The following is a 20,692-nucleotide window of genomic DNA, read 5'->3' on the forward strand; positions in this document are numbered from 1 at the left end:
AGTCGAGCGATCTAACGACAATTCTAATTGGCTGATATTACGAGTGTCCAGTGCCCGCCAGAGCTTTCAACCAATCGGGGAACTCGTCTCAGATATCGACAGCTGCCTAGCGACATTCCGTAAACAACATGGCCGCCTCCATGATATTCTGATCAATGAAAGTTATACCTTGAAAATAGATATTTTTTTCGGAAACAAGAGGAATACAGGACACGAAATACAAGATGAAGCGTTCCACAATGACTGGGTAGGCTTTCTTTAAAATATGACGTGACATAATATTTCGAATCAGAGTTTTAATGGATTAAGGCCTCGATTTACCACTCGCACTGATAATTCTCAGACAAATTTGACAAGTCAAATTACACACGCAGTGTACGCATAAAACCATTTTCATAATTCTATTGACAGGAACTCCAGTAGAAAGACTGGACAAGGTGCGAGCAGTTCTCGCAATAAGAACATGTCAGTGAGTCAAAGTCGAATCGGAGGTCGTAGTCAGATGGTCAGTTCAAGAACGATGCTTTCATCCTCGAGCAAGAAAAATCTTCCAATTGGTGGCGCTGCGGAGAAACCTCAGATCGGTAGAGCACCTGTTCAGGTAAGAGTCTATAATAAATTCACTTTTAAGTCATCATCAGATGAATTTATCTCTTACTCATCTTGTTGATTTATTCTTGTGTGTTTAGGTAATAGATGATGCTGGCATGGACCGAACTCCACAACCATTGCTGCATCTAGATCCTGGTGCCCTGAAAAAAGGACAGAGTAACATATTAGCTGATAGTAGTGGTGGTACGGTGAGTGTCCAGTTCAAATAATCGCGAACAAACTTTATGTTATATTAAAACCAACAACAATGAATGAAATGTACTTTTAGGTCCAAACAAACATTTATTTCATAATTGTTGGTTTTATATTTCATTAAGTTAATGCTTATCTCATCGGGTTCTGTTAGAATAATTGTTGACTGATTTTGTGTCGTTTGATTTTAGCCGACAGATCTGATGTCTCAAGCTTCAATATATCAAACAGGGACTGTTAGTACATACGGCGGAGGACCGTTTACAAGGTATAATCAGTCCAGTCTGATTATAAATCATTAGATTATTCTATCACAGATATCAATCTGTAGTCTTTCAACCATTCCTTTGAGCATCGATCTTTGTAGTGTTAAGTGTGGAAAATAAGGTTTTGAAAGTGTGCTGATTAAATGTTAAATAGTCTTGTGTTTGGGTGAAGTACCGAACACATGTGAAGTGTGGACGATCAGAAATTGGAATTATAAATTATCTAATTTCTGAAGGTAATGCTGGATCCAGGGATGCAGTGCGGTGTTGGGTGCAGTCTGATGTGATACATGGGCAGGGCTCAAACAGCAGTTTGATGCTGTATTGATAATTGTCTAATTACAGATCAGTGTTTAGTACGTCACAATCAGAGAAATCTAGCGAATCATTCAGTGCTGAAGATATCGGAGAACCTTCTGCTGATATCATATCTGCTTACGCAGGAATTCGACACCGTAGAGAGGACACTAAAGAGGTCCTAACTGAGTCGGACTTAGAGAAATCTGTCGATGTTCATTTATCAGAAACTGAAACTATTTGGCTGTTAGACATGCCTGGTACGTGTGTCTCATTAGAGTCTGATGAAGCAACTGCAATCAAAACTAAGAATGAACAATACCAAGAAGTAAGTGTTCGTTATTTATTTTCATTTGTGATTTGTATGTGAGTCAAACTTGCTTAAGTTGTCATAGTTGGGACGATTATTATGTTGAGAACTTATCCAAATGACGACTTACACTTAGTAAATTGAGAACTTATCCAAATGATGACTTACACTTAGTAAATTGAGAACTTAAAAAAAGTTATGACGTTTAATAAAGTTATGACTGATACTTAGTAAATTGAACTAGAAAAAGAAATTAGGATTCAAAATAGAGACCAGATTAACAATTTTGACTGTATGCTTAGATTTTGCTAAATAGAAATTGCTATCAAAAGTTTTTGATTTGCTAAGATAATGACTGATATTTATGTTTTTGTGTAGCTGATTAAAGGTCGAGTTGGTAATGATCTCTACGCTGAACGTGGTATGAACACATTTAACGATGCAGAAAAAGTGAAAGGAATACAAACTACTAAGATCGGTTTGAACGTAAGAATATAAAACATCTCTCTCTCCTTCCTCTCTCGCTGTGTGAAAATAATGTCTGATGCAATAATATGGATACTTTTAGGATGTTGGAATCATGGCCACAACTTGGGACATGTACGATATGTTTGAGGCATTAAAAGAAAAAGAAAAGAAAGGTATTTGATAAAGTCCAGAAGCTATCCCGCTAGAAAAATATAAAACTTTCATCTCCCACACGAGAAATTTGCCAAATCACAGATAAACTCTGATTGATGCTTTTAGGGTTTAAATTTACGAAAATTATGGATGGAGTTTGATTAAATCAGAAAAGAAATCTGGCATGGTTGTCCTAATGTAAACTAGCACCACCTACCACAAGCAGACTCCTCAATAACCGCAGTCGACTGCAGAGTCTTCATAGCAATGATGCATGTACTCTTCTGAAGAAACATAATCTGAATCGCAATTTTTATCTTATAGAAAAAGAGGCCGAAGAAGAAGGTGAAAACAGTGAAGAGAAAACTGGAAGTCGACCGGAGACAGCGAAATCAGTCGATGAACAGACGATGTCTGTAGTCGATGTAATAGCAGACGATACAACTGATAATAGAGCAGCAACACAAGCCAGTAACAGAACTAACATGGGTATGAAACTATCAAATCCCACAATATTGACTCAGAGTTTGTTAGTCTGACAGTTTGAGATTTATCTAAATCAATTCTTCAGACAAACAGGAACTGTTTCTCTGAAGATTAGATTTCGATCAGTCTCAAACTGTCGCGGATGGATAAACTTTAAGTATCATCATTTTATGATTATTATCGATTATCTTCAGTTTATTCGTCATTACTATGTCTTAATACAGAACTATCGATTATAACATAAAGATCAGATTAACATCGATTCGTAAATAAACTTAATGCCGCAAAATAGAAAGGAGACAACTGCTGATTGAGAGTCTCGGACCTGGTGATGTCATCGAAAGTCCCGATATGAAAAAACGCAAAGAAAGTCTCCAATTATATCGAACGGCTGCGCAGATTGCTGCCGGATACCGGGAGCAGAGGACTCCGGTTCCAACTCCTGTTAATGAGTTAGAATCTGATGATATTTATATCAATATCTGTAGTTCGAGTGCAGCAGCAGCAAGTGCTCTAAGTCCGAGCCCAACATTTTCTAGTTCAACCCCAACTTTAACAGGTATCTGATTAGTCTTATTGATAGCATGTTAGCCCCACAGGTTGTGGAATTTGTTAGCATGTAAGCTCCACAGGTTGTAGAATTTCATAGCATGTTAGCCTCATAGGTTGTGGAATTTCATAGCATGTAAGCTCCACAGGTTGTGGAATTTCATAGCATGTTAGCCTCATAGGTTGTGGAATTTCATAGCATGTGAGCTCCACAGATTGTGGAATTTCAAAGTGTGCTAGTTTTTCCACAGATGCACATGTAAAATTGCAACTTACTGCATGATTTCATACTGTTTTAAGCTCCCACAATGCTTATAAGAACTTTAATAGATTCATTGTTCAAATCAATGAAAAAAGCGAAGATAGAGATAGTACTGTGTAGGTTAACTACGAGTTTTTGCTACTGATAGTTAATAAATCAGTAAAACCTACGCAGTATATTTACTGATTCCAGGTTAACACCGATCCTTTATTACTCATTAATAAATGATGTCATTTGTGTTTATTTCAGACAGTAGAAATACATTCTCATCTCAAACTGATTCCGATAGCGTTTTCACCAGTAAAGATTCGGGTTTAGTCGCCGTACCGGATCAAAATGTTGTCAACGATCGTCTGATATTAGAGGTAATAAATATCCCCGCGAAAAAAACGGGGCTTGAATTTTTCGGAGTCCTACAACATTTTGAAATCTAACAAATCAATAATGTAACAAATGACTGAGTGGATAAGAACACATGAGAACAAAAATACTTAGTAATAGGCAATTAAAACAGTTGTTTATAGACTGCAACTTGTCTAAACCAATTTCACTATCATCAGTAAGGATTCAAAATGGTGGAAAATTTTTATTACCGGCAGCAGATGTGAAAATCCCAACTGCAGTTGATTTAAACATGATAAATATGATAATTTTCCAGTCAGAGAATTTGAAGAAGGATCTATTTGTGATGGAACGTGTTGTAAATATGAACACGTATCAACCTAAACAAGCCAGTTATCGAATGTTTGAAATCATTCCGGGTAAGTCATCTTCTTCTTCTTCATCGTCATTAACCATCGTCGTTCATTCGTAAGGAGCATTTAGAAATTAAATAGTGCATGAAATAATAATCAAATCTCTTCTCATAAACCGCGATCACTCAAAGTGTTTTTGACTTGGGACAAATTAAGCCTGTACCAGAAAAGCTCCAGGGGCCGGTTCCATAGTCATGACTTAGACTTAAGACCAGTCTAAGACTCTTTTAGTTATATAGCTAATCTAACAGCTTAAGACCAGTCTTAAGATTTAAGACCACTTTTGGACTTAAGTCACGACTATGGAACCGGCCCCAGGTCAATCGTTCACTCTGGGTTCAGTTCCACAGTTCCTTATTGAGTTTACTCATTGAAAATGAACTAACTTTAACTCAGAGTTAACCTGTGGAACTGGGTCCATATGTCAAATGGCAGGCTAAAAACTTGGACTAGATCTGTGCCAAATTTTAGCAAATTTAAAGATCCTGAGCCTTATTTTGATAGTATTTTGTGAATGAGTGGGTGATTTACGCACTTTCTGTGAACGCACTCTCTGATTCTCAAGCACGGGCCAAATTTTGACTTGTGTCTGGTCCCATGTGATCGTGGCTATAATCTCTTAGTCATTGTATTTATAGATTATAATTGATTTTAGTTTCATGCATGTCACTGAGTAGCGGTAATGAAGAGGATAATGATGATGATAATGATAAGGAGGCTGTAGAGTCTCGTAGGTTATAGTGTTATTACGTGTTGTGTTTTGGTGTAGGTTCTACTGAAACGACACATCCATGATTCCCTCTCTGGATCTGTCCATTCTGTGTCATATATCTGTATACTGTGTATCCTATGTCTATTCTAATGTTGCTAAAAACTAATTCTGTTTTAAAACTTGTATGCTGACAGTTTCACTAATGTGTTTTATAACTTCATCGCTTCTTTTTTCTATGTCTTATTTTTGAGAAAGTGGAATTTACTAGTACCCAGTATATGAAATGGGGGTTTTTGGCCACCTTAGAAAAAAACAATATTTTCAAGTCCAAAAATTAGATACCTAAATGCTATGCAGCCTGGGAATATATTCGTTTTTTTCGGTAACTTGTTTAACTTGTTTAGATTTCGAGTTCACTAGAAAAATTGGCAAGTTCCTTGAAATCAAGTCATCGAGTAGATTGATGAAGATATGCTACGGTGGCCCAGGAAATACCTCTTTTTATATACTACTGATTTTTCATTTCAAATATCATCAATCTGCGTTTTTGATGCATTTATCGTTTATTGTTGTAGATATTGACAACAAGAAGGAGTTGGAAGCAGCTCAAGCCAGTCAACAGTTAGCTGTTGCTAATGTCGGACCTAATCTCGATCGGTTGTGGGCCTACGGTTGTCCGTTAACTAAAGGTAGAAATGTCAGTTGTATCGCGTGGAACAGAATCAATCCTGTAAGTTCTATATTTTACAGATCTCATCGAGTTGAATATTCACGACTTTGCCACCATCAATTCTTGTTGTTGTTGTTGTTGTAGGATCTGCTTGCAGTTGGCTACGGACAGTTTGAATTCACCGGTCAGAAGACAGGCCTCGTCTGTTGTTGGTCTCTTAAAAATCCTGAGGTGTGTGATGACCTGAAATCAACTAGACATGAAATACAATAGACTCTGCAAGCTACGGAGCTGATTGTCTTAGATTATCGTATGCCCCAGACTCTGTTGGCACTGAGCCAAACGCCTCAGATTATCATGCGATGACCCTAGATTTATTCGTCCCACAGCAATCAGAGTCTACTGTACAAACACCTCATAGTGTTGGTTTCCATAGACAAGTGGCTGTCCAATATCAATAGTAGATAAAACCCACAATAAAAAGAAAAAAATATCTGGTAGCTTAACGTTTCAACTCAATTCTATGAGACATTTTCAAAAACTGTTTTTGAAAATGTCTCATAGAATTGAGTTGAAACGTTAAGCTGCCAGATAGTTTTTTCTTTTTATTTTGAGTTTTATCTACCTCATAGTGTTAATTACCACACTGTAAATGTATGTAAATTGACATGATTGATTTATTATTTCAGTTCCCTGAAAGAATCTACACGTGCAGCGCTGGAGTTACTGCTATGGATTTCTCCGCTACAAATCCAAATCTACTCGCTGTAAGTTGATATCATTTCAGTCGGCAGAAAGTGTCGGAAATATTGGGCCGAATTTTCATTTCAACGATGCATTCTATTCCAGGTCGGGTTGTATGATGGAAGATTAGAGATATTCAACGTAAGAAGCACGAAAGATGAACCCATTCTAGACAGTTTGTAAGTATGACTACATCTACATATCACCATATTTGGTGTGTTATTCAGAATGAACACTGACTACTCAACATTTTATAAACCATTAATTAGAACTAAATGATAAAGTCGATGAAACATTTTAAAATCGATCCAACAAAAGCTTGAATAGAAAGATAAGTTTAAAAGAGCCGTTTCTAAATCGACCTTTGAATTGATGAGTGTAATGTTAATTCTAGTGAGTCAGAGGGTAAACATATAAATCCAGTTTGGCAGTTGAAATGGATTGAAAAAGAGCGAGGATCTGGAGAAGAGAGAGCTGAAGTGTTAGTATCGGTGTCAACTGATGGTCGAGTTACTCAATGGTCAATACGTAAAGGGTTCGAATGTTATGGTTAGTTTGGACTTCTAACAGTTGATACACATATGATACACATCTATGTCATCTGTACAAAATTTCTAGATTTTCTTATAATGTGAATTTTTTCACATTTGAAAAATCAACAGTAATTTTTCTATGTTAATAACTAATGATGAAACACTCTTGAGTTGGCTTTATAACAAGAACATGAAATCCCAGCACAATAAGGATATGAAGTCTGACAAGTTTCCTCGAGTTTATATTCTCAATATCTTTCTGTTGTATTGTGAAATAGATCTGATGAAATTGAAGCGAGTTACGCCTAAAGAAGGTCAGGGATCTCAGAAGAAAGATCGTAAAGGTGATTCACTAATATCGCGTTATTCCGGAGGTTACTGTTTTGACTTCAGTAAGAGAGATCCAAACATGTAAGTATTCTGGATCCGGTTCTACAGTTGTGAGTTAGTAGTAAATCTGAGTTCATTTATTTTCAACTGCGAGATAACTGAGGAATTAGGTCCAGTTTTGCGTTTAGAATAACCTAAAATTTGAATTTTCTGAAATGATTTATTTTCGGTTAATTATTTTCAGTTATTTGACTGGTACTGAAGAAGGACAGATTCATAGATGTTCATGTTCTTATAATGAACAATATCTGGAGAGCTATTTCGGTCACACTGTAAGTAGTTTGATTTCATCTCTTGTGTTAATATTCCTAAAGATGGCATCATTGTTCTTCACACAAGTATTCTGCGAATGATGGTTTATGGGATCATTCAATTATTATGTATACACTGTATTTTTCAGCCCCCTTTTACGCAAAGCCTGCCATTTTTTCCTATACATATACTTTAAGCATTGTAGTACACAATCGCACTAACCCCCTCCCCGTCCCCTAATGCGTATGTAATAGGTGAATGACCCCCATATAACTAAATACTTTACGCAAATATTCAAGATTCTCAGTAGCAGTAGTTTTTTTTCGAAATCCCTCCTGATCCGAAGAAGAAAAAGTGTAAATCATGTTGATGCTTTCAAGGTACGAAGAGAGATACAATTCTATTTCAAGAGTAGCTGATCTTACGCGAAGATTAAAGCATTGAGCATTTCTTTGAACTCATTTAAAAATTGTTCTTAACATCAAATTGAAGCTGACAATCAGCTGACGATTGTGAGACTAGCTGACAATCAGCTGAAGATTGTAAGACTAGTTGACAATCAGCTTAAGATTGTACTAGTTATAGAACAGTATAGCGAAATAGTGAAATAGAGTATGTGCCTTGAGTAGTAATGTAAAACTGTAAGTTGATAGTTATCTCTCTCTCTCTCTCTTACTCTTATGACGTGACATGAATTGACGTATATAAGAGAACTGCACTTTGTATAGACCTCTCAGATCGCACTCTTTACGTAAAAACTATAAAATATACAACACCCTCTGCTGTACTTCAAGATTGACAGGTAACGCCGGTCTGTATATGGGGTGTGATGCCTGGTGCAGTTATTTATTATCGATTTACTCCAATGACCTTTTATAAGGACAAGGTTGACGCTGCTGCTACTGCTGCCATCTCAAAACCTGTAACACGATAAAATCAGCTTAGCTAAACAATTACAGTCAGTGGTTCAAGTTCTTTAAGGCTTATCCATCCACTGAGGAACTGGATATGCAGGGACTCAGAATATATGCTCTTGTTTTATCCTCACAGTTGAACTGATATTCCACAAATAACGATTCATAGTTTTCGATAATTGACTGGAGGTTTTAAAACACATCAAAAATGAACTGATTCTAATTTTTAGATTCAACTGTGAAATTCTGTTCAGATGATTTCATAGAAAATCCACTTCATTTAGGACTCAGTTCCACAGTTGTTGAAATCAGCCACTCGAACATTTTGACGTGGAGAATAGGACCACGATAGAAAATTTAGGAAATCAAAAGCAAATTTTATTTATCAAACTTTAGAAATTGAAATAAAAAAACATAACTTTTCGGACTTTCTCTCGAGAGAGACCATCGTCAGGTGTTATGGGTCCAAAAAGTTGTGTCTTTTGATTTTTAAGTTTTGATAAATTAAATTCGTTTAATCCTCTAAATTTTGTATATAGTGGATTTTAAACTTATTCATCTCTAAGAGCCTGAGAGAACTGTGGAATTGGATCGTGTGTCTGTGTGTTTATGATTAATCAGTCCGAACTGTGATCATAAATACATAAACAGCTTAAACCGAGTTCATATAAGTCTGTAATATAATTACACGGTCAAGTTTATGGTCAAGAGATCATTGATAACTACATCGACACCATTCATAAAGCGGTTCTCTCCGTACAACACGTCACTCGCATTAAACCAATCCATGAAGACAAAATCAGTTGTTCTCAATGTCGGGTAATGTTTGCTAATAATATCCGTAGTGATAATGATTTTGTTTTTCTATGTTGTATGAACGCGAGGATAATAAAACCATGTATGATCAGACGTTTACTCAACAAATGCAATCATCCTGTAATCTGGTAATCGGGATGCGTCGCCACCAGTAATAATCACGTTTATATCAACTTTGAATTTATGACATTATTAATTTCTACAGCGAACATGTGCCCTTTATGATACACATTAAATTTTCAGATTGATACACGGGTGTATCCAGTTGAGATAGGACACTCGGTTACAGATTGATACACAAGTGTATCCAGTTGATATAGGACACTCGGTTTCAGTTTGATACACGGGTTTAGACCCCCAATAATGCTGCCCAAACCACCCCTGCGATGGGTGTATTTTTGGTAGTGTGTTGTCATGTATTGTGGTACAGAGGGTTAAAACCAATTTACACCTATATTGAATGCTCACATGTAGATGTCTCTAAAAGAAAGTGTGAATTATTTGTAGGGACCGGTTTATGCGATCCAGTGGTCACCGCTTGTGAATGATGCTTTCCTAAGCTGCAGCGCTGATTGGTCGATCAGACTATGGAAACAGGATCGAACTAAACCAATTCTATCATTCCATTCATCAACGGTAAGTTCCAGAAATACTCATTGAAAATGTACACATAGCAGAACTTTATACATGAACTTCAGGGCGCCAGAAAATCTGTTATAACCGAGAGTTCGTCGAAATTAATTCATCAAAATCTTAAATCTGGGTTGAAATTTTAAGTTTGTTTTTATCCAATAAATCATTATATCCGAGTTTGTTATGAGTTTCCGCTGTAATTTAATATCTCTCGCTGAATAATCATTGTTATGGATTTTTTCAGAAATCGACAAACAGCGTTTGCTGGTCACCGAACATATCGACTGTATTCTCCTGCGTTAATGAAAAATCTGTCGAAATCTGGGACCTGAATCAAAATACGTAAGCGCGTTTATAACATTACTGATACGCATATTTACACTGAGATTCATGTTGTTGACAATCTGAAGAAAAGACATTTCGAATACGCGATAAAATATTACATTTAACGAAGATTCCACGATGTCAAAACGAAGACAAATTAAGATTGATATCGTTCTTTATAGCGTTGGTTTTTTACCTCAAAAGAAAATGTCATTTAAATGCAAATACAGTAAATAGTGTATAGAGAGAGAGGAGAGAGAGAGAAGAGAGAGAGATGAGATGAGTGGGAGAAAGAGGAGATGACATGTCGGTGTGAAATATGGCAGCGTTTTACTGGTGCGTCGGCTAATTGCCTAGTAATAAATCAACACCTCATCTGACACCAGGATTTCTCATCAAAATCACCTCTTCTATTAACGCTGCCTTAAACACGAAAAACTTCCCCTGTAACGAGTGTTACAGACCAGTATTCTCAACAACAGGTTTTATAGATGAGCGGCCACACCTTTCACTGTTACATTCAACCCTCTGTTCAAATATCTGCAGCCCCTCTATATCATTCAGGTTGATAGAACGATAACCACACTCAAACGTGGTGAACGGATAATAAGATAAAATCCCACTATTTACAGATTAAAAGAATTTATAAACCAGAATTTATTTATTCAATCAAAAATATATAAAAGACTCGACGTTTCGATCTCACCTGACGATGATCTCTAGGGTGAGATCGAAACGTCGTGTCCTTTATATATTTTTGATTGAATAAATAAATTCTGGTTTTTAAATTCTTTTAATCTGTAAATAGTGGGATTTTATCTTATTATTCAGGTTGATATCGATTCGCAAATTAATGTGTTCATAATATGAAAAATAGTGGATTGCTTAATTTTTTATATTGCAAATTTATAGAATGAATGCAGCCCCTTGAAATCCTGAGAAAACTGATAAAATCTCATCGGGTAGAAGTGATTTTTATATTGTAGATATTTGGATCTCGTGCGTCTTGTCAATTTAGGCATAAGATACAGTTTGATACATGAATAAAACTGCTTTTTCCATTATTAATCATGGATAATTTCATGCAGTCAGATTTAATACGAGTCTCGAGGGATGAATTCAGTTGTTTATGTTTGATTATCGTTACAGTAGAAATGGACATTTAATGTCTGTAATTCACAAGCTGTGATTTCACTGATTGCTAGATGACGTTCGATCACGTTTTGGTCTTAAGAATTAGAATCTTTTGACCTCATTCGATGCTTACAGTTTTCACTGTACCAACAAATTACATCAAAATAGTCCTGGGCCCAGTTGCACAGTCAACCAGTCTAAGACTATAGATAGTAACAACCTGAGATCAGTCTAAAGAATAAAGACCTTTTCTTCAGTTTAAATCGAGACTGTGCACTCGGGTCGTGATGTTTAATTACTGATAGAAGTTTAAATTTATAAGATAGAAATGATTGATTCGAAGAGGAAAAAATATTCGTAATTTATATTTTTAGATTGGATCCAATTATCCAGACTCAACCAGTGTCAGGAGCTAAACTTTCTTGTGTGACATTCGCTAGAAACACTGATGTAAGTATCTTACTATTTCTATTTGATGTGTCCTAACCCTTCAGTGATGCAGCTGCTGGTGCTGGTACTTCTGGTGCTGGTGCTGGTGCTGGTACTGGTACTGGTGCTGGTACTTCTGGTACTGGTACGTCTTGTGCTGGTGCTGGTGCTGGTGCTGGTGCTGGTGCTGGTGCTGGTGCTGGTGCTGGTGCTGGTGCTGGTGCTGGTGCTGGTGCTGGTGCTGGTGCTGGTGCTGGTGCTGGTACTGGTAGTGATGGTGGTGCTGGTGCTGGTGCACTCTTAAGAGAAGTCTATAACAATTTTTATGAAAATGAATTTTTTGTTTTTTGAATGATCAGTTCAGAGCTGGTTTTATCATCTCTGTGGCTTCAATGAATATATAAACGTTTAAATGAATAAATGTCACAGAGCGCGAGGAAGAGAGAGGAAGAGAGAAAGAGAGAGGGAAGATGCTGCGAGGTTTATCTCACTGTTCCCTGTTCAATATAGATGGTATTTGACAGTGTGGATGAGTATTAGAACTTTGACATTAAATCATAATAATTGATTCAGACACAACGCAACAAAATAAAACATTTGTAAGCTATCGATCAGGCCCTGTAGCCAGGATTTTCCAAGCCGAGCTAAAAGGGGAATTTCATGCGTGGCTAAAATAGAAAATGGCAAATAGTAAATTGCATAGTTTGTGAGTTAGAGCTGCTTTGTGGACAACCTCTTCAACAATCAGCCTTTATCTAAAATATGCTGCTTTCTGAAGTTAATTTTGTACGGATGAATCTTAAAAAAAAGCGCTTAAAAATGTTCGAACGCTATGAGCGTGTTGATGGTTGTATTGTGTTGTTTGGCTAGTGTTCTGAATGAAGGTGACACTCTGAAACACTATTCCCTGTAGTTCACAATCATCACAGATATAAACTGTCTGTTTATGTTTCCTTTTCTCTGTATCACATCCTACGTTTATATCTGTTTATGGAACCGATTGGGGAAACTGAAAATTTTTATCCCGTTCAATGTTTGCCCATGAATAAATTTCCATTTCTAAAGTCAATAACGCGAGGTGTTGAATCGCTTTCGTTGTTTGAGATGTTTGTTTTTTTGCTACTGGTTCTCATCAAACTCACCTTGCGTCTCGTGTGACGTAGAACTGCTGTAAATCTACATCACGTATTATCAATCCACCCATGATACTATATCAGCAATCGTTTTGACATCAAATCATTAAATATAGACATATCATAGAAACCAACCTTCTTTCAAATTGTGATGATCCCGTTGAGTAGATCGCGGATTCACAAAAAAGTTTTTTTTTGGTGTACTTGCTAATAGCAAAAATACATAAAAGATGCTCTTTATGTAATTTTGCTAATAATCATTTCACATTGTCAATGAGGATAGCAATTCAAACTCTAAACGTTGTAAACTTAAACTGTATCATGAAACTGCTCGGTCCCCAGAAGATGGATAGCTGTTTAATCCACCTGAAACGTCAGTGTGACAGATTTTTTGGTTGTTAATCGTCAATATTGTCAGCTTTTTTATATCGTTAAGGCTTTGTTTGTGCAGTTGTTGACTGGATGTATTTCTGTAACTGGCGGAAACCTTATCCATTCAGGAAATATTCATAACCAGCAACATGACATTTATTTTGTTCGCTGTTTTCTTAGAACTGAGATCCTCACTGATCCTAATCGTAGCCAAATAGAAACCCTTGGAAATTCTGTCACGCCCTAAACACAAATAGCAATCATTATGTTTTTGTTTCTTATTTTTTAGTGCGTACTTGTTGGTGATAGCGAGGGACAGGTGACGGTTTATCAGTTGAAATGTATGCCAGATCCACCGGTCGCCGGGGTATGTATTCATTATGGTCGGATCTAGGAATATTGTTAGACTGGGGTCCAAAACAAAAAGGATGGGTATTTCCTGTGTAAAGCTGCCATACCGCAGGCACCAATTCTTAAGTCCATCGGAAAATTTCGGAAAGGATGAGTGTCAATTTTTAACAATCTATGTTTCGACAAAATGGCAACTTCAGTGAGTATAGCAGCTGATCCAGATGCTACCCTTAGGCTAAAAAAAATTGATACCTTGTTTCTCCACTCTGCTGAGCTTAAATGTTGACCCGGCCGGTCGCCTATCAACCCTATACATTACTTTTTTATGAAATTGTGATCAATTTTACCATAACAGACCCGGCCGCTAAAGAAATGAACTGTTTACAAATTTTATCATATTTTACAAAAATGACCCGGCCGCTGCGGAGAAACAAGGTATCATTTTTGTTTAGCCTTAGATCAGCCCGACTGCTGACAGTATATCTATAGTATATGAGTCTTTGCTCGATACAAAAAAATTGGAAAATTTCTACCTCGGAACCGAACTAGCAATACCCGGTTTTACATTGATGGTAATTCTGGGAAAGTTGAAATATCCTTGAAATTCACTTCACGTCAAAGTGAAGTCTTGTTTGTTTTTAACTTACGTATGAATAATCTATGAAAAATTCACTGATTTTTCATCGATTTTCAGTGACACGTTTTTAACAGAAGTACTCTCTACATTCTAATAGTTATTGATTTTTGAGCTTTTAAAAAACTCTTCACTTGACGTAAAGAATGAAACGATAATTCTAGGATTACTGAGCCATGATCTTTGCATTTGATTCTGTGCGCTTTCAATTCATGTTTTCGAGCTCTAAACAAACTGTCCATTTTTGCGGACGACTGGTTTCCTGTTGTCCACTTAATTGGACATTCATGAATTGTATTGTGGTTTCCTATCTATCCGTCTGTCCACTATAAATCTAACTAGCCATGAATTTCGCACAAATTGACTTTGCTCATCCAACGGCTTCTTGACATGTGCAACACCGTGGTTATTAATGTCAAACGAACGCTTGGCTGCGCATCGAGACAAACTCAACAAACTCTCATCTATCATACACAGATTCATATAATAATATTCAGATGAATAATGACAAGATTTGCTTCCATCACCATCTGTATACATAATACAAGAATACACTATACTGCGATCTACTTTATATTGATCACTCTAAACGGATCTACAGTAAAGTGATCTGCAGCGATCTACTGCAATCTGATCTGCAGCGATCCACTGCAATTTGATCTGCAGCGATCTACTGCAATCTGAACTACTTTAAACTGATCTACTGCAATCTGAACTACTTTAAACTGATCTACTTTATGCTAATCTACTTTATGCTGATCTACTGTGAACTGATCTACTTTATGCCGATCTACTGCAATCTGATCTAATTTATGCTGATCTACTGTGAACTGATCTACTTTATGCCGATCTACTGCAATCTGATCTAATTTACGCTGATCTACTGTGATCTGATCTACTGCATAAATTGATCTATCATATGATCATAAATTGCAAAATTCTCTATTCTTATCATACATCATGTGAATGTGCGCATCTTTCTGCCCGATATATCACGAGATAGTCATCATGGAATTATTCATTTGCAGTGACTTTTTTCAGTCGTCGATAGAGGAAGGCGACGTCTTCTTATCAGTTACTGGTCATCAACAAATATATATTAGTTTCATTACGATACGGTTATCAGATGAGGCCCTGCATGGATGCAGTTTCTGCACCATCTTAATCTATTCTCTGAAACTGGGAATATGGTTCATCGATGTAATGATGTATTTTTCTACGCGAGATGCTGATTGCTATTTTGTGGTGGTTTTATGTATTTTTCATTAGGAATGCTGATATTTTCATTACTGTTTTCATCTAATGGTTACTCGATAGTTTTGCCTCGTGTTGGTCTATCTATAAAATGAATTCCTCAAGATAGAATAATATCCTCCTCGGTACAATAATACACCTCCTCACGACTGTCATGCATGTAAATAAGTCTGGGTTTTATTGGTCGTTGCAGTGATTGCCATTCTGACCAATAATCTAACTGCCTCTTAAAACATGTTAGGACGATGGTGGCTAAATTCCTGAGAAGGTCGCACGGATATTCAGCAGCTCGCCGACAAGCGAGACAATTTCTATCTGGGTACGGGTGCTCAAAATGCGGTTAAAGATAACCGTCTCACAGTTTTCGGCTAGTCTTCAGTTAGTAGATCATTTCTATTCTCAGAATCGATTCTTAACTGACAATTCACAACTGAGTCCTGGATCCAGTTCCACAGTCAAATCGGTGAAATTCGACTCTAGATTTAAAGCGCAGTATACACTTTCAATGAGTTAACTCTGAAGTCAAGTTTAACAACAACAAAAAACTGCAGTCCTGGACTCAGGAGTCAGGTCCATTAATTCTCGGTTTACTGAAATCCCCTTTGTGGCATGTGGCTCATTTTTCAGAAAAAAAATGGGGAATGCTTCTGACCTTTCAAATCTTCAAAGGGAATATCCTTTTCTTACGGGCCTTTTGTATACATAGCAAGTAACGCTCGCTACTTACTGTTTCCGGATATAATTCATGCTCTTGATGAATAGTTATTCGTGTAAGCGCATTTTATCAGTTTTATCCTATTAGATGTTCGTACATACATAATACATCTCATTTTGGTGTTTCGTCTATCAATCCTTCAAATAAAGACGAAATCTGCTCAAACGATCGCCGCTAATACGGTTAGGTTTAAAAGCACTTGGAGCACCAAAAAAGTCGGATGGATCCGTCGCTGGAGCGCTAATGAATAATACAACAACTTGATATTTTATTCCCCTCGGAGAAAATATTATATTCATCAATTCCAGTGCAGTAATAAACATATCGGTGTGTTTGGCATGCGTTTGTGTGCGGTGAGGATCTTTGAACGAGTCTTCATTACATGCGAGTCATGTCTATTGCCTTTGGGAGAAATTACAACAGATTTCGATGAGGAAGTATAATTCTTGTATCGCGTTGTCAGCCGATATCGTCTGAAACTTGGTTAGGGAATAACTACAGTTGTCGTTCAAGTGACGCTTCACACGGAAATTCAACTTATTACTAAAAAAAGATGAATTGAAATTCAATATGTTTCGTCACATGTGTTTGTTCATCCGCTGTCACAGTCAATTTCTCATTCTTAATTGCGAATGCTTTTAGTTTTATATCACTAAAGCTTCACATCCTTAGCGATGTAGACAATCAATGTCCTTAGCAACAATTTCCATTATTCCCTACTCAAAACATATTAGATGGTTTGAAGAAGAAAACCACTATGTGAAGCAAAAACTAAGAGAGTAGTGACGTTTAAACTCATGAGCCATTTTCAAAATAGCTCCTTGTCAAATATTCCCTTAATTGGTTCTGCAATTGAATTATGGACAATCATTTGTCTGTTGAAAGCGGATATCAGTTGGATACCGTAGTTACCGAGTGAAATGGAATTTCTTCTTCATCATGTGTTTTTTTATAAACAGTAATCTATGATCATAAAACAGACTATATATATATATATATAGTCGGTGAGCGATGGTGAGATGATATTTATATTGGGTATTCCTTCTCCTGCTGGTTAACTCGAGTGGAAACGCAAATATCACAATCATTGTCCACTAACACGACTTGTCATATGCCTTGTCAGTATTCTATCTGTAGTCTCTCCGTACAGTTCAAGAAATTGCGGCATCGACCGCAAGAACACAAATAGATCTGAAGATTTTCTGACTGGTTCGATAGAACACCATTTTATATCTGTATGGATAGAGATGACGTATACTGTTATTACGTAATATTAACAATGAAATAACAGTGATGTTTCTTTTGAGCTAGGTTGGAGTAATCATTAGTCAAATGATCACTCCAAGGAGCTAGTAGTTTATTCAACGTTTCGACTATGTCCAAGTAGCCACCTTCAGGATGACTATATTTCGAATATGACTACAATGTATTAGGACATAGTGGAAACGTTAGATAAACTATTAGCTCGAGGAAATGTAGTTTCACGATTTTTGTAGTTTAGATCTGATAACACAGGAATATTCCATCCTATTCCATCATATGATAATTCAATTTCATTTATCCAATTTCCTCGCTATCGTTGTCTTTCCTGGAAATAAAAGTTTCCTTGAATTGAGCTTGGTGTGGCTCACTTAGCCAAATTTGGAAAATAAAGAAAGTCAATAGAAGAAATTCTGCAGAGTTTGTGTCGTTGACGCAGTTCATTTACTCTATGTTTATTTTGCTGTTTTCCAGGGCGATGCTTTAGAGAAAGTAATTCAGAGTTCTTTAGCCAGCCAATTACAAAGTTCTGAACGTGAAGATACGCAAGGTTAAATAAATATACGACTGAATCGATAATATTGATTGACTGATTGATTGGTGTTGGCGGAGTCGTTTCTGATCGAACATTTTGAAAAATCTGCAGCTCAAAAGACACACAAACTACGATAAACACTGTGAGCAGACGATATGAGCTACCCGGCATTCCTTACGCTTTATCAACTGTAATTAACTAATATCAATTTTCAATATTGCTGACCGAGAGTTAATGATTTCATACTTAGTGATATTGAACAGATATTTTGATGATTTATAGCGATCATTCAGTAGCCTTTCTGTGAACTCTTTAAGAGAGACAGTGATAGTAGTCGCTATAGTTTACTGGTTTACTCGTAGACGCGTAATGAATATTGACGAGTTCCATTAAGTAGATGAATTGAAGTCCTATTTGGCCGCGGTTAATTCTGGAATTCCGTAATTGTATTACATTAAAACATCTCTTGTGGTCTGAAGACCATTAATCACCGATCCGTCCACGATAGTTTCATAAATTATATTCTTTACAATTATTTATGTATGTTCACATTTTTGTATCTAAGACGCGACGTTGTTGAAAAGTCTTGTCGTTTTGAATTGGAAAGATTTAAATAAAACTGTTCTTCAGCAGTTGTTGTTATTGTAATTTTGTCGTCATCTTTTCAACCATTCATTATTTCTCGTTACGGATGCGTGGTTTCAGTCACACGTCAGTCGGCAAGCGTAGAATGGTTCCCTAGTAAGCTAGGGTGTGTAAGCCGAGCTAATTCACGGATATGGCCTACGGTCTCGTACACCAGTCCAATGAATTAGCTAATTCACGGGTATGGCCTCAGGTCTCGGGCGCCAGTTAGGTGGGCGAGCTAATCACGGAACCTCGCGATATTGGCCGAGCTAACTGAAATAAAACAATATCGGTCAAGGCATGCACGTCTACGGCCAGTATGACGCGCTGTATTATCAATACGTGCGATGTGGTCGGGTTAAGTGATGACTCGATCCGATGCCGGAGAGGCAACACACAGCAAAACGCGGAACGAAGACAAATTACTCGGCAACTAATTAAATAAAACTAAATGCGTCAAACCCAACGGGTTCCTAAAGGCACCCGCAAGAGACAGCGTATCATTGGTGTAAAAGTTGAATTATCGAAGAGGCGCTCGTCGAACTGGAGCAATGAGTGGGAACTGAGTCTCAGGGTAACTCGGGCTGCTGCTGCTGCTGCCGCTGCTGCCGCTGCTGCTGCTATATCGACTACGATTTATTTTTCTAATTCACGATTTAATGTCCCTTAATCACTGGGGAGTGATTTTAATTAAAATGTGCCTCGTCAATTAAATTGTGTTTCACGCATGGAAATCAGTATCAGCCCCACTAGCACCACCCAGGTTCTAAGCAATTCTTCATTACAATATTCGCTGTAAAGCCTAATCATTTATCCTAGTGACATTTATACTGTGAATTATTGATGAAAATAGTATCGGGTCCAATTTTCGACTAATAGATTACTTTGCGTGAAATCATTGAATAAAATACATAGTAATAGATGATAAGTTTAAAACCCACAGAATTTAGAATGTATGTAATGGGCCCTTATTCACTATGTATATACTTCCTCTCATGGACCGCTATCCTGACTTCAAATTGACCTTTATCCCGTTCATCTGAGATTCTTATATATGATTTACTTAACACGAATATCGATGATTCTCGGCAGGAATAATCTCGATCTGGCCCGATACCGGAATTTCAGTTTAAGCGGACACACGGTGCGCGGTCTCATCTTCAAGGTTATTCGACGTCATGTCTGGGGTGAACTTGAGTGGCAATTGATTTAGTGAATTCTGTGTATTGATTCTCGATTTACCATCTACATCCATTTCCCTCTTGTCATGAAAATTTATCCTAGATTGAATACACACGGCATTCATAGTAACAGAGTCCGACTTCAGGCGGTGTGCTCGCTCGTGATGACGCTGAGGATGGATCCCAGGATGACTTATACGACTTCTAAAATCCCTCAAAATCCTGCACCCTATAACTATCCCAGTAAAGATGATAAAGAAATTCGATAGCTGGCAATGTGTAGCTTTTGTCAGCAGAAAAGTAATGAAGACACAAAATTAACTCAAAAGGGGCTTTTTTCAGAAGAAAGGCAGATATCAATGCCGTTTTGTGCCCTTTTTAGTGCAAAGTATCTCTAATCCGCAATTAGCCTATATTATAGACAGTATCTAGAAGAGTTAGAATAAAGTCAAAACGTCGAATGAACTAGTTCAAGGAAACCTTGCGATGGAAACCTTTCGGGCAGTATTAATCATTCAATCAATTTTCTTTTCCTGTTACCTGGTCACGAGTCCTTCTTAAATACGTTCTAGGAAATCGTAATAGGTTCGTTCAGTAGTAGAATATGGATAGGCGTGAGGCATGATGAGGGTAAGCGACAGTTTTTGTGGATCTCGCAGGATTTTGCAAGATTTCAAGCTTCCGGAGATCGATCGATTTAGGGCTGACAGACGACATATTCTTAAGATG

The 20,692-nt window shown here is 37.1% G+C and overlaps 1 protein-coding gene across 1 annotated transcript; it reads left to right on the top strand.

Annotated features, from left to right (window-relative positions):
• The first annotated feature begins 128 nt into the window (after positions 1-128).
• Positions 129-18,283, top strand: LOC141898527 (dynein axonemal intermediate chain 4-like). Its single transcript, XM_074784465.1, has 22 exons — positions 129-247; positions 412-601; positions 690-800; positions 996-1,072; positions 1,416-1,695; positions 2,056-2,163; positions 2,246-2,318; positions 2,623-2,787; positions 3,845-3,960; positions 4,254-4,356; positions 5,638-5,792; positions 5,877-5,963; positions 6,422-6,499; positions 6,582-6,655; positions 6,871-7,025; positions 7,288-7,420; positions 7,584-7,671; positions 9,889-10,017; positions 10,259-10,356; positions 11,847-11,922; positions 13,696-13,773; positions 18,095-18,283. The coding sequence occupies exons 1-22, from the start codon at positions 225-227 to the stop codon at positions 18,173-18,175; spliced, it is 2,478 nt and encodes an 825-aa protein (XP_074640566.1). The 5' UTR covers positions 129-224; the 3' UTR covers positions 18,176-18,283.
• Positions 18,284-20,692: the final 2,409 nt, after the last annotated feature.

Source organism: Tubulanus polymorphus, chromosome 2, assembly GCF_964204645.1.
Source record: "Tubulanus polymorphus chromosome 2, tnTubPoly1.2, whole genome shotgun sequence".
NCBI classification, from domain to species: Eukaryota; Metazoa; Nemertea; class Palaeonemertea; order Tubulaniformes; family Tubulanidae; genus Tubulanus; species Tubulanus polymorphus.

What these genes read in the sequence shown, in the direction of transcription:
- LOC141898527 (XM_074784465.1), top strand. Translation starts at nt 225, where the DNA reads ATGAAGCGTTCCACAATGACTGG. An exon ending in AAGCGTTCCACAATGACTGG is followed by an intron (nt 248 to 411) that starts GTAGGCTTTCTT and finishes TTCTATTGACAG; the next exon opens with GAACTCCAGTAGAAAGACTG. An exon ending in TATCATTCCATTCATCAACG is followed by an intron (nt 10,018 to 10,258) that starts GTAAGTTCCAGA and finishes GGATTTTTTCAG; the next exon opens with AAATCGACAAACAGCGTTTG.